General features: G+C 42.6%; 1 protein-coding gene across 1 annotated transcript in view; it reads left to right on the top strand.

The window, feature by feature from the left end:
- cnih3 (cornichon family AMPA receptor auxiliary protein 3) overlaps nt 1-15,640 on the top strand; it is a 67,964-nt gene that overhangs the window by 26,021 nt on the left and 26,303 nt on the right. Inside the window, exon 3 of the mRNA XM_041959135.1 lies at nt 1,903-1,950. Coding sequence (XP_041815069.1) covers nt 1,903-1,950 — 48 coding nt within the window. The remainder of the gene's footprint in view (nt 1-1,902; nt 1,951-15,640) is intronic.

Below are 15,640 nucleotides of genomic sequence, written 5' to 3'. Positions count from 1 at the left end.
AACAAACTATAAATCATTGGCCTCCCATCCCTCGCTTCTCCACCCAACACAACAGTCAAGGCGTTGCTAAACTAGCCGGCCTCAGCGCTACGAGACTGAGCTGTTACATAAAGACGGACGTAACAGGCATGAGGCTGGTATCGATCTTCAGATCTCACTTTTAAAGAAAGCAAATAAGAGTCAAGATAAGTGCTCATCAGTTACCTTGTGTTATGTTGTGAATGGGCAGGATCCACCTCTGAGTGTGTGTGTGTGTGTGTGTGTGTGTGTGTGTGTGTGTGTGTGTGTGTGGAAAACGAGGGCTCTCACTGCCTCCACACACACACACACACACACACACACACACACTCAGAGTACATTCTGTCTGCCTGAGCCTCTCTCTATCACAGCTCTCACCTGCTTGTGTCTCTGATTCTCACACACACACACACACACACACACACACACACACATACTGCAGTCCAGCAGAGGTGGAACCTCACTGGCACATTTCCACACAGCAAATCAAAATGTGAGCTTATTGCTCGCCCTCGGCATTAAACATATAGAATAAAAATGCAGGGGCAAGTTGAAAAGCACAGAGGGGTTTAAACATAGGCAGCATCACAGCATGCAGTGTATAGATGCAGATACTGTGCGCATTTTACAATGAGCAAACCACCGTGGTGTTTCAGAAACACCCATAAATGCTGCGTTCATAAGCAGCGAAGTGTATTTTTCACTCCAATTATCTCGGCACATTTTCACACTCTTTTAATGCTGTTTTTTCTGACGTGGTTACTAAATATTAGTTCAGCTTTGGACACGCTGGCTTTGATGTTCTGTCGAGCCTAAATATATTTTTTCATATACTTCACGGTTCCCACGGAGCCCCCGTTGTTTACGTTTGCGGGCAGCTTCTGAGCGGCAGAGATGAAGTCAAAGCGACTGTCCACGAGCACAAACAGTGTGACGCTCACATCAATATATGATTTATAAGCAGCCAGAGTTCTGCATCCCTGTGGAGCATGCAGCCCTGCCAGTCACGTCCAGATTGCATCTCTATAGGAATAAGTTAATATTTGATGATGATATTAAAAGCTTTGGTGAAATGGTGGCTGTTGGAGTCAGCATTGTGGCGAGTGCTGATTTAAGCATTTTATACCTTATTGCAGATGCTGGGAACACTCAGTATAGTAAATTATGTAAACGTATATATAAAGGTAGTGATGAATACAGTGACCGCTGGGGAAAGGCTCTCTGAAGGTCCTGCAAAATTCCAGATGAATGAATTAATGTGGAGACAATTCAAAGGTTCATGAAATCTTAAAGTCCAACATGATTGATTGATTGATTCCTTTATTTCGAACATGTAAAAAAAAACAAAGAAAGACAGAGCAAACAGATAAAAAGTGATAATAATAAAGAATAAAGAAGAAAAAAAATGTCACCTTCTTCAGTGCATGCTCATCTCAGATTGGGTCCATTTTATTTTGAAAGAGACATTTTATTTTGAAAGAGACAAAATCCACGTTTTTCTCTTTGCACTCGAATGCCCTCTGGTTTTAGACATATTGACAGTTGGACCAGGTTTTACTTTGGTCCTATTTGACTCTCAGATAGAAGAAGCCAGGTGAAATCATGACAACACCTAATGACTTACCATTAAAAAGTCTAAGATCCAAGATTCATTCATGTGTATTTGGCTGTGATCATCTCTCTGAAGTCGTTGGAAATGTATTTAAACCCATTTCCCCCTGCTTTCCTTCAAAATGCAGCACAAACTTGCAACTTTTCTATTCTATTTCATCTTTCACCAGATACACATACAGTTAACATACTCAGCTGACTGAGTCACCAATAACAAAGTGCTGTGTGAAACCTAGAACGTTCTAAACCTCTTCCTTGTTTGTCTCCTTACAGAGGGAGAGATTGCGGAACATTGAGAGGATCTGCAACCTGCTGAGGAAGGTAAGCACAGAGGGACAAATCACATCTTGTTTGTGTCCTTCAGGCTGGGAATATGACCCGTAACTGGCTTGTAATAGTTGACGACGTAAGAATATGCGCTCCAATGAGAAAGCACATAAAGTGGATAAAAATATTCAAAACACTTTGCAGATGACACCTCACTCTCACCTGAAATCTGATACTAATGTATTAAAGACACTTTGGCCTCATGAATCTGTCATGCATTCAACCCTGATGACATATTTATATCCTCTAAATGCTGTCATCTCACCCCTTACAGCATTTTTCACAATTTCTGCATCACTTTTTCAGATATGCAAGGCTCCTGCTTGACAATTTAGTGCTCGGTTTTTGAAATGTGAGTTTATAGAGCCGCATATTAGTATTCTGCAGGTCTAGCTATGTTGGTTAAGTTTTTAATGAATTTTTGATTTGCACAGTGATGCTTCCTTTGTCTTCTGGCCCAATGTTGAACTGACATCAAAGGGGAGACAGAGATTGAGAGTTTCTATGCTGTGCTCTGCAGAGCCATGCGCTGTGTGTGTGTGTGTTTTGCCTCGAGGACTCAGTATGAGGATGAGAAGAGGCCTCCTCCCAGCTTCAGTGTGACATCTGTTTCTCCCTCCACCTCTCTGAAACTCACACTGTGCGCGCACGCCTCATGCATGTGTGCATGCACGTGTGCATGTTTGTATGTGCGAGTCTGTTTATGCTGGAGGTTCATCGGTCGAACAGCTGATCTTGGTTATCAGTGTTGTCAACTCGAGCCCCCGGGCCCTCTACCGGCCCCTGGGGAGGACGTCCTCCCTGCAGTGCTTATGTAGAGACGAATACACACATGCATGAGCACACAAACACACACGAGACAGCATACAGTACATGCACACACACATCCAGATGCACTGGCGTTGCAGCTGTGACCTACTGTGCAGGGATCATTGGAGCTGCAGACGTGATACCACAATGTCACCAAGCAGCAGCCTGAATCTACAGATCACTGTCTGCCAGTCCAATCAATTTTTGTTTCAATGAAAAATCTGAGACATTGTAAACCTGCAATGAAATCAATATGTCATCAAAATGCAATAAAAAGTAGATGAGACCCAGTGTTGTAATCTCAGTTTCTGCAGGTTCATTAGCTGCACTACCTGTGCACCATTATCAGTTATGAATGAGAAAAACAACCTCACCCTCAAGAGTCTGACATCAAAGTCAGATTTGTGTTCATGTACTATTTTTACAAAAGGACCAGCACTGTACAATGTTATAACCCTGCCTGGGAGCCCTCAGCCCGCATGGGAGCCATGCTGTATTATCAAGGTTTTGGTATCTTTAGTTTTATAGAACCTGTGTAATGAAAGCCAGCCAGACTCTGTGCAGATTAAGCACTATTATAACCCCACATAGGTCCCCTTGATTAATTTTGGAATCAGGCACAATTTCTGTCAGATGGGTCGTGGTTTGATGTTCAGTTTGAGGGGAGTCACGGCGTCTGATTAATTACCTGAATGATCAAAGATCTGGCTCTCAGAGAATCAAAGGGATACCTGGCAGGTCAGAAATGTTGTTTTTGCAGTGTGAGCAGTTGCACAGTGTGATTTCATTGCATGGTTGGTGTCAATACATCTGTTGTAAGCAGTAGTTAGCTGTACATATGTGCATATTGACATAAGTCCCACTTTTTAAAACCATTTTGAATATAACAAGGCAAAAACAGAAAAAAGAAGAACCCAAAGTGAGGTGACAGAATTCACCTGAGAAAAACATTTTATACTGTACATAAAAGAACCAGACTGGCTGCTTTTGGCTAATCCAAAATAAATAAATGGACTTAAACTGAGAAATCAATGTACTTAATCACACTGATGCAAAGATCTTGCAAATCCGTAACACTGATTTGCAGCACTGTCCTCAAAGGCCTCATACAACCACAGACATCTACCATAACAAAATAGGCAAATAGCACAACAAATGTCTATCATGTCACAGTATAATACATGTCACAATGTCTAACCCTTCTCCAGTGTATGAGGCGATAGTCAAATCCCTACATCTTTCCTCAGTGTGTGAACTTCACACACAATTTCTGAGCTATATTTCGACTCTGCTGCACGCTGTGCCTGTCAGCGTGGACGCCCGAGGTCCTGGTGCAGGAGGATCTGCTGCATTGTGAAGGTTTTTTTCCTCCTTTCTCCACAGCTTTTCTTTCCCCTCCCGAAACCATTCAGCTCACGCCAACTGGCACAGTCACAGACCGGTGGTCCTGATTGATTTGGTTAAAAGCTCTGGCTGGGTTTCTTGACGTTGGCGCACCTATTTGGTAGTTTTCACGATGGACGCACGCGCACATGCAGGCGTATGGGCAGGTGCCATTTTTGTTCTCAGCAGAGTGTGTGTTCTGATGGGTTTTGGGCATGTGAAAACTCATGCAGATGACACAATAGCTTGAGGGGATATATTGTGTTCTGTTCTCTCAACTGTGTGTGTGTATGTGTGTTATTCATTAGATATGCAGTCTTGTGGCTCGAAGCAGTGAGCCGGCACGTTGTCACAGCAACTGAGCAAACCTGAGTGTACTCATTAGCGCTCTTCCTTCCTTTATTTTTGGGCCTGTCTTGCCCCTTTTCCTCTCTCTCCACCTCTTTTTCAACATCCCTCTCCCTATTTTGTCCTCTCTCCTCCAATTCTCTCCATCCCTCCTCCTCTCTACCTCCGTAAGTGTAGTAATGAGTAAGTGAGGGAGGATGAGTGACTCTGTTTATTATAAGGTGTTTTTGGAGCTGCCATGCTGTCTTCAAAACTCAACTTTGACTGCATTGTGTCAATGACAAGACAAAAAACCCCATGACGAGACAGACCTCACTGCGGTGTGACACATTGCACTTGTATCATCAGGTGATTATCAAATCAATTGTTTTACAACGATGTCCTTGTGGAAAAAAATCTTCACAATTCATCACAGAAAGAAGAAAGCAGCCAGTGAAGCAGTTAGAATACAAACCTACGGTTTCAGATGGTTTTCTGCTTGATATCTTGGTTTTGGTTTTTAATCATAAGCTTGAAAACTCAAACAAGTGTAAAACCTTCTAACCATCAGCAACAGGGTGCGCAGGCAACAATTCTTGGCCTGTTACATATCCTTTAGTCAATCATTTAAAGTCTACTTTTATGCAGATGACACAGTTTTGTATGTCACTGGTTCCACTCCAACCCAGGCCCCTGATGTCCTCTTGTCTTAATAACAGACTTGTTTTAATTCACCTATGTCTCTCACTATCCTGTAATCAAAGCTTTAATTGGTACCTTCAATCCATGATAATGCCCCGTCATGAATTCCACTTTTATGAAGCAATGCATTTTCAGTTTTGGTTTGGTTTTGGTTTACACCACGTACGCTTTTGGTTGGACTGCGCTAGATTGTACAGGCGTGCCTAATAAAGTGGCCAGTGAGTGTATATTGCTATCATAGGCTGCCTTTCTTTGTGAAACCGTTTGCTGACTCTACTTCATTATGAAGAGTCACAAAACCAGCATAGCGCTTTACGCTTTGAAATGTCGGATAGTGTTTGGTGGGAAAACATGACAACAAGTGCATCATCACATCATACAAGACCTCTTGTTAAATTGCCCCCCCCCTCTTTGCACTACGCTCTCCTCGCTTCTGAGACTCTTCTGGCTTCCTACCCCTCTTCTCTCAGTGCTATCATGGGGTTTTGCAGTTTTCTGCTCTGTGTTCTTTTTATATCTTACTCCATCCCCCTCTTTCTATGGCTGTGTGTGTGTGTGTGTGCGCGTGTGTGTGTGTGTGTGTGTGTGTGTGTGTGTGCGTGTGCGTGTTTGTGTGTATGTATGTGTGTCTCCTCACTTTGGAAAGAAATGAGAGAGGAGTCAGAAATTGAGTTATGCTGTGATCTCTGCTTCTGTTGGGCACTGTGTGTGTATGTGTGTGTGTGTGTGCGTGTGTGTGTGCAAGCTTTCACATGTCTTTGTGTTAGTAGTAGTGTGCATGTTTGTGTCCATTGTTGTATTACAGTTGTGTCAGTACAGCTGTGTTTGTGGTGTGTGTGCGTGTACGCATGTGTGTGAACTGAATGCGTGATCTTGACTGACTGCTTCCATTAGACCTCTGTTTCTGTAGTAATGTTTAACCATTGATTGATTGATCATTATTCAGTCAATACAGTACAAAGACAAGATATTTATCTTCAAACTGATGAACTTAGTTGTTTTTTGTAAATACACACTCTTTCTGAATTTGACGCCTGCAACATGTTTCAGAGAAGCAGGGACAGGAGCCTGTTTACCTCTGTGTTACATCACCTTTTCTTTTAGCAGCACACTCAGTAAGTGTTTGAGACCTGAGGACACTAACTGTTGACAGTGAAATTCTTTCCTCTTCTTGCTTGTTAGACTTCAGTTGCTCAAAAGTCCAGAGTTTCTGTTCTTCTATTCTGTGCCTCATAACGCGCCACATGTTTTCAGTGGGAGGTCAGTTTAGTACCTGCATGCTTTAACTATGAAGCCATGGTACTAACACACCCTTACCATTGCTTTACATTCAATTTTTATTTATATTTTACACAGGGTCCCAACTGTTTTGGCATCAGAGTTGTAATTTACGATACACAAAAACAGAAAGTGCAAATAAAATGAAAAAACTGATGAGGAATTGGTTCCAAAGAAAATAAACAAAAGCTACCCTCAGTATTAGTTCACAAAATAAAACCAAACTAAGCTAAAATAAAAGATGTTGTCTCATGTCAGCCTGACGGAACAAGTACCCTTGGTCACAAACTACGATAGAAACATGGTGGTCCATGAAAGAGGACCTGCTCCCTCTGTCGATATGAAGAGCTCATTTTAAAACAAACGAAAACACAGTGATAGGTGATCACACATACAATGAAAACATACTTATGATCATTATAGTCCATTTCTGCCACTAGGTCCCTCCAAATCTTACGTACCAGTCCATTAAAACTCCTGTTTAGCTTTGACAAACACGGCAGGAAATTGAAAACGTCTTGTTAAATGTACCTGGTTATTCACCAGAAACACAGCTTAAACATTTCCCAACATCTCCTTAAAAACACCAAATTTTGTTGTTACAAACATGGCTGGAACAGCAGTCTGCTGCTTGGTAGCCGTCTCCCCTGGGTGTTGTGCCACCACCATCACCTCCTCCTGCATGTCCTGGTAATCTGAGCTAGGTCACTTTAATACCTATTGTAGAAATGTTGATGTGATACATATGAAACGTCTGAATTTAACGTATTCAGACTTGCAGAAACTTGCAGTGGCAATGTTTTATTCTGGTGACCGGGCCACACCTTGAGAAGCATGCTTGGACTGCCTGCTGTCAGATGTCAAGAGTCAAGTCAGCCAGTGGCTCAACCCGAGGTTTGGAAAGGTTAAACTTTCTGCAGCTGTCCTCTGATGCTCGAGAGAGAGAGAGGAGAGCAGCAACCAATCGCACTCGCTGTGATTTCTATCATTATCCGATCATCACAGTCCCCAGTTATCTCGAGGATGACAAGCCACCAGGACCTGCATAAGAAAAACATAGAATGCATTACTTGGGAAACTACGTAGTTGTATGCCTGCAATGGCATAAAATAACTGTCCAATCAGAGCTGAGTCAGTCAACTACATGGCCATGTAAACGTGCCTGCAAGCTCCAGGCTCATGACAGCCCTGCCACTTTGCTTCACTTTGTGTGGGTGGGGGTAACAGAGGACCGCTGCCGGTGCACGGCTGGTGCAGATGAGGAGAGAATCCGTCGCCAGCTCTTTAACATTTTAGCAGTGTTTTGCATGTTCTGTTTTCCGTGTGAATGAGCAATTGCAGATCTGCTGCCCGTTCATCCGCTCAGGGAGGAGTGACTGCGGCAGTTTCCGCCTACCGTGACATCACATGCATACTGTCTGTGCAAAAACATGCAAGCACCTCATGCATGTAACACGCGTAGATGCAAGAAGGCTTTCATTAGGTGTCTTCACACAGAGTCACACTCAGTACACTGTAAAATAGTTTATGGTTTGCATTGTTGAACAGCTAGCGAGTAGTCTACATGCCACAAAAGCACTAGTTGGTTTAATGTATCTGTGAAATAGCTCCAGTGTCCCTGTTTTCTGATCCCATGAGCCACACGCTCTTATTAGCATCTTCTGAATTTACTGCCAGAGGCACCTGACCATCAGAATCAATCAGTCAACAGAGTAACAGGGGAGTGATGGCACTTTTCAGTGCGGAGCGCCGGGAGGTTGAATTTCAGTCCACTGGGACGCTGCGTGTCTGAACAAAGCTCCTCCGGCTGCTGCACACAAAGGCTGCAACTTAGAAGAACTCATTAAGAAAGCCGAGCTGATGACAGCGTGATTGAATTGACTGCACTCAAGTATGAACTCTGTTTTGATAAAGTCGTGAATGATTTGAGTAAAGCGCTTGATTTGGTGAAAGCAGAAGCACAAAGTGAAGAGGTTGGCCTTGTCTGATAAACATTTGTACTGTTAATTCAACTGAAGTTGCTTTCGTCAATAAAAGGCACCAGTGTGAGTCTTGATGATTGGGTGATGCTTGGATATGATGGGTTTGAACTTCCTGTACCTTCAGTGACCTCACGCTGGACTACTATTCGTAACTCAAAGTACAACCAACAAAACAATCTTAGATTTTTGAACAATCCTGCCCTTTTTGTCCTTCCTGTTAAACAGCCTTTCTCTCTTTAACTGACTCATAAAGTGATCGCCCACTGAGCGCAGTTGAGAGCAGTGAACTAGGTGAAAAGGACATGAACAAAGCACTCGTGAAGAGCACGACAGGGTTGCAGGCAGTGAGAGTTCACTCACATGAACTGTGACCTGGAAGAGGTGGAAAATCACGGCGTGGTAAATACTAACACCTGACGTCTGTTGTCATTTCATGGATGCAAATTGCTGAAATAAATCCTGGTTCAGACTCAGCTCCTGGGGTAATCTGTATTATTTTTCAGTCTGGCTGTGTCCTCACTGTGTTAAGTCCTGGCCTCAAGGACACGCACAAGGGCAAGAAACAGCAAATGTGAACGCCGGCTGTGTTTACCACAGGGCACCTTTAAAGCTCCCTTGTGCGGCTTTTGACCTCTAGTGGCACTATGGATTTTTTTCTGAATGGATCCATGCTTTGTTTGTCTCACGTGCACGAGGTCACAGGTGCACCCGCACTGACATGCAGGTGACACACAACTGTGCCAGTTCACTGAGGCAACAAAATGTATAGTGTGCATGTCTATCATGACACGTGTTATCGTCACACAGCGAGGTTAAATGTGCAAACGCTCATTCATGTTACCTTTCCTAGAGATTCCTGTTATTGCGAGGCAGATGCATGAGCATTGAATGAGTGTTATTACTGCTCAGTTAAGCTACAGTAATACCGCTGCTTACGCTGTTAATATGTTCATGAAATATATCGACGTCGTCATCAGCCAAAACCTCATGTCGAGCCATAATGCAAAATATATTTGCACATACAATGTAATATCTGCTAATGTCAGTTTCCTGAATAATATTAAATAAACATACTGCAGCTTGTCATCATGGAATAAATCTATTGGAATGGTTATGATTTAAGATTTGTGTCTTAATCAAGGACGGAGGTAATGACGTAAGTCTGTGCTATTTGAGGCTGGTCAGAGCCAATTTATAATCAGCTTTCTGCAGCTTAAGCTTATGGCTGAGGACAAATTAATGTGACTAAACTTTAAGTCACGAAACATTTTTCAGATTTACTGACACAAATTCAATTAGCTCCGAATAAGCAAAGTATGGCAACAGGAAAACACCTTTTTCATATATATGTAATCATAGTAAGTTAAAGCTGAATGCATGAGCATATACAGGAAACATGAGAAACATGTGTGCGGATTATAAGAGGGAAATTATGCAGCATCCAGACAGTAAATGAATCAAAACAACAACAATGCTGCTGAGAAAAGACTGTATGTGTGTGATTTCTTCTGTGTGATCCCTCATGCAGGAACAGTGTAAGTTCTCTGTCAGTCAGAATAATGAGCTTATAGGCAAACCACAGTGCTTCCTTGATCCCACACACTGTTACCAGGAGAGAAGACCTGAGAGGTGGAGAGAAAGGTGGAGACAGGGATGGGGAGGAGGTGAGAGATAACAGGGGGGGGGTGTACATGAGAGAGAAATTGAGAGAATCAGGAGGAGGATAGAAAGAGAGGAAGAGGAGAGGGGGGGGAAGGGTAAACCCCTCTTTGACAAGACAACAGCAACCACCGTGAGGCTCAGCAGGAAATGAATATTAATAGTATTCATGACTTACACTGGAAACAGCCCAGATTCCCATGGTTGTAGTCATCATGTCCTGTATTGTCTTTGAGATTCTGCTCTGTTCTGCATAGGAACTGCTCACAAACATGAAGCTGTGCAATGTTTCATCTCGGCTGGTCTATGATGGTCTGGAAGCTGGGTTGGGCTCACAGTATTCAGGTGTTGTGGTGAAAACTGTATCAAACTGCTCTAGAAAGCCTGAAAGGCATTTTATACATTTATTTTTTACCTACACTCAGTAACAGTAACTACACGTATACAATCTAATACGACTAATACATGTTAATTGGATTTACACATTTTCAACAATGTCATCAAAAACCAAACGTTATTACCTTTAAAAAGGTAGAAATCATGGCAGAGCTGTTGTGCTGAATTGCAGTTGATTGTGAAAATGTACCTAATAAAGTGGCCACTAAATGCATATGAACACAGATTGATTTGCAAAGTTAAATATTATTATAAACTTTTCAAACACAGTATTTTATTGCAAGGAATAACATGTTTGTCCAATCATTTATAGATGCAGCAATGATAATTGTAAATATCCTTTAACATAGAAGATAATGTTTTTTTATGTTTATGTTTTTTTTTCTTCAAAATTTCAATATCAATATTGACCTCAAAAGTCCAGTACTGGTCGAGCTGTAGTGTGTGACAAATAGTGACGGCTCAGTGACGGTTACCAAATGCAAATTAGTTGCATGTGTTGTTATATTTGTGCCTCATTCCTGAGCAAGCAATGTTGGATTTAAAGCAAAGGAAAATAGATTTTGCAAGTAAATAATTTACATTTTGAAGAGAAATGATATGCAAACAAAAAATAATTTCGCTTGAGCAAACAAAAATGTATTCTATGCTCAATAAATGTATTTGCATGTTTGCTATTATCCACATTAGCATGCAATAATAACTCCCCTCACTCAGTTTTACTCATATTCGCTCTCACAAACTGTCATCGCTTGCTGTGCAGGCAGACCGTTGCACACCTCTCCACTCTGTGCGCTTAACTTTACCTGCACACATGCTCAATCTGGCACAGCGTTACAATGTGCCACAAAATCAACCAGTCAGAGAACTGGAGAAGGTAAATTCTGATTGGCTGTTTTGTCTCCAATTAGATTATTAATTTGGTAGAACGTCTGCATCCCGGAAGCATTTTTAAAAAATAACTCTTCAACTTCAACTGGACTAAAATACATTTTTGGTCAGTATTTTTCACCATGAACTTACAGTATATGACAGAAATTCCTTGTTAGTTTTGTGTATTATAGTGTTTGCAGTGTTTATTGTGTAGTGTTGTTTAGATTAACTTTATATTAACTTTAATGAAATTCTGTTTGTACTTAGTCTACAACGTCACACATCAAGTGTCTGACCACATTAGCTGACCACAAACATGTTATTCCTTGCACATGTGACCACAAACTTGCACATGTGACCTTGCACATGTGACCACAAACATGTTATTCCTTGCACATGTCAAATTTCATTGACATGTGCAATGACAATAAAGACTCTTGAATCTTGAATCTTGAATCTTGAATCTTATGGAAAGAATCCCTCCAGAGACAGACCTTTTTGTTTAACCAGAAACAGCTGTTATGGCGCTCTCGTCAAACCCACCAGACTCCATTGACAAAAACAGTAATTCTACTATTGCTGCATCGATCACTTAGGCACAAATATAATGCCATAGGTACACAGTAATGGCAGGTCACAGCAACCACCTTGCTGTCATTGCAACATGGTTGTGCACTGAGGACAAGAGCTTGTTTTCCAGGGGAATGTCCGCTGGAAAATGAGCTCATGTCCTCTGAGCTTACATCTTCGTAATTATGCACAAAGTGATAGTCCTCATCACAATAATCCTACAGTATTCAGCAGGTGCTTCTTTGCAGTGAATATGACATCAGGTCTGTGCTGTCGAGTCACTGCGACAGTGAGCAAACATAATCCTTCTGTCTGCATCAATGCATGGTATCAGTCACACAACATGAGGTCAAAGCCACTGCTGCCATGAAGACCCTATAAACCTTTTGAAGGAAAAAAAAAAACAACAATTTTTAAGAATTTTATGCATTTTGACTCCAGAAAATCAAGAAAACAAATAGTTTGGGGAATAACAGACGGACAACATTAAAAGAATAAACTGGACAGGGTGCACAATGGTGCCAGAAGTATGCATTTAAAGGATATTGCACAATAGGTTCAGGGTGAAGCATGAATATAATGTATTTATCACGTCAGGAAAATATTCCAAAAGCCCACAATAGACCTGTAATTCTCCGTTATACTCGACTGATGAAACACATATGTAAGCAATAATATGGACAGAGGAACACTCTGCTCACACATGAAAGGCACGGCATACACTCCATCTGCCAACATCTGGCTGATTTTACAAGGGTGTGTTGTCAGCAGCAGACAGTCCAGGCAATAATAAAAGATACTACTATATACACGGCAGTGATTTGCAATTACTTCTAAAAACAGTTTGCATGCTACTGCATTCTGTAAAATATAACAATTAGCAGAATACCCAAACGATGTACAAACACGCCATGGGGTGCTTCCTCCTGCCAACCATCTGTCCATCCAGATGCCACTTCATTATCCATCCCTCCATGTGTACAGATACGGGCATTTTTCTTAACTTCAACCGGTCACAAACTAGAGTCCCACTAGTTGTGTAGAAGAACGCATTTCCAACCTGAAGCGCTGCAGTATCACAGTGTGAACTCCGTCCAAGAATATAAACTCAGCTGGTCAGGCTGCCTGCTGGAAGTTAACTCACTGTAGAGTCACGCTCCGGGCAAAGCAGCACTCCATGCATTCTGAACACCTCATACATAAGCATGAGGTTAATTGCTTAGCTGTGGCGGGACCGCTCCGACAGGTTACATCTACTAGGTGGCAAAACAAGCAAAATTAGTAATTCTACTTGGATTATTATAAATTAAGATGATTTTAATCAAATTCTAACTGGGTCCTGGACATAGCCATCTCTTAACAGATTTTGAAGTAATAGTAGTACAACAGCGACTAATGAAATTTCTCATGTTTACCACATTCACTTGTTGAGTGTATGCAAAGTAAAGGAAACAGGTAGCTGAAACACAGGTTGTTATTCCTTAGTCTTTAAGACTAAATGCCTGGTCACACCAGAAAGAGGCAAAGGAAAATGTATCCTTATTTCACAAAAACACATGGTTCTCAATATTGCCAACAATTTTCAATTTAAAGTAGCTAAATCCTGCTTAATGTTGCAAGATGATGCAATGCGCTAATTTGCACATCCATGACATCATAAGATAAGGTACGGTAAGAATAGAATCCTTTTATTAGGTCATATATCATTTATCAGATCATTCACCCACTTTCAGTCCCCCACAGGGTGGGAGTCGGGTTCCTTGTATCCAGAGATAGCTTTAAGGCCCCTCCAGACTGCAATGATGTTGCTCTGCTCCAACCGATCCTCCAACTTCCTCCTGTGGCTGTTTTCCCTCCCTGATCCTCATCAGCAGCCCCCCCTCTGCACATTATAGACCTCCTCTTTATTTCCTGATCCAAACACCCTCTTTTTTCCTTGAGGAGAGATCAGAGTCCAGGAGAAATCGAGGATTTGTTGTTGGAAAAACACCGGACATCCACGGTGGGTACGGCATTCTCCACACACAAGCTGATGTTGTGCATTATCCAGTGTGTGAGACTGTCAGTGTCCTCCCCACGAGCATCTTCAGGTATTTCCCACACAGCTGTATCCAAACAGTCCCTCAAAGCCTCGTCAGCCTTGTTGGACCATCTTCACTGTATGAGTGACCGCTGGCTGCCTGTGTGCCAGAGGTTTGTACACTGGCGGGAGGGGCACCAGGCTGGGATCAGATCTTCCCAGGGGAGGGATTGGTGACGTTGCTGGAGGTGTCTTAAGAGCCAAATCTAATGAGAAAGTACTTAAGTTTGCAACAGTAGAAGCTTTGTGATGTACTGACTACTCGCATAGCTTGTTGGTGAATTACTGTAGCAAGCTAAGTGCTAACACATCTACCACCATAAACATGCTAGTGGGTTACAAGCTATTAGTAAGATGTGCTCCTATGTCACCTCCAGCGGTTTAAAATCTGACGGAGGAGGAACAAAAGCAGATGTTGGAATAAGCTTCCTTTATTTTTGTCTCCCCAGCGCTCAGTTTCCTTGACGATCGGCACTCTCAGGACAGCTTGCGATTGGTCAAAGTTGAACATAATGGCAGATATTTGATTTCCTTCCACTCCATGAGTGGATTGCGGCAATTTCACTGAAATGAATTTGCTCTTGGTGCAAAATATTTGTGTTTTTATAAGCTGGTGTGACCGAGCCTTAGCACTGATGTTAAAATCCGATTTATTTCCAACACGTGAAAATATGGCCAGGAAACCGTGAACCTGAAATGTATTCGAGGGAGGTGAGTTGGACACCTACCCTGACCGGCTTCTCAGACTCTGCTCCTGTCTGTTCTCCACTCGTCACTCCCACCTCCCCCTGTGTCGCCGCGGGTCAGTCGCTCTGCTGCTCTCATCGCAGCAACTTTCATTTTCCTAAAACTTGCCTGTTGCTGGAGCTGTGGGCTGCATGGAACCCCCCTCCTCATCTTGGAGACTGGTCCTACTTTAACACCAGATAATGGGAAGTCACATCAATTATCAATCACGCCAAAATAAGCTAAAAAAAAAAAAGTAGCTTGTAGCAATGCAATTTAAACGGAATTGTTGCAGGACCCTCATTACTTCCCTCCTACATGTTACTGATGTCAAGGTGAAGCCTGCTGCTTCACCAGTTGCCAGTTACAGCCAATGAGGTTTGAGGATGCAGAGGACTCGGGTGGGGAGGGATGAAGATGAAGGGGGGTCCCCTGTGGTTCTCATAATGCTTTTGAAGTTTCAGTACAAAGGTTCTCTCCGCCTCCTTCCCTCCCTTCCTCCCCTCGCCGTCTCTCTTTGACTCACTCTCATTCGCCGTGTCCGTCGTGCGGGTCACATCCATCCCCACATCTCGCTCACTCAGTCTGTCTCTCATCCTCTCTTTGTCTTTTGTTCTCCCCCCTGTCCACACACACACACACACAAACACACACACACATTCTGTACATACACAGTGCGTAAAGCCAGCAGCTAGCATGCAGGTGATGTAGTCTGTGTGAAGTGTATTGTCTGATGTGGGGCCACAGAGGGCCTGTCCTGCATACTTTGATAAAACTCTGTGAAGTTTGCCAAGACACAGGACACAAAGGGAAGCTGGCTGCACTGCACAGATGGTGCCTCTGTCTGTGGGATTATAGCTCTGTGTGTGTGTGTGTGTGTGTGTGTGTGTGTGTGTGT

Source organism: Chelmon rostratus, chromosome 18 (genome assembly GCF_017976325.1).
Source record: "Chelmon rostratus isolate fCheRos1 chromosome 18, fCheRos1.pri, whole genome shotgun sequence".
Classification (NCBI taxonomy): Eukaryota; Metazoa; Chordata; class Actinopteri; order Chaetodontiformes; family Chaetodontidae; genus Chelmon; species Chelmon rostratus.
This window is presented reverse-complemented; position numbering and strand designations above follow the sequence as displayed.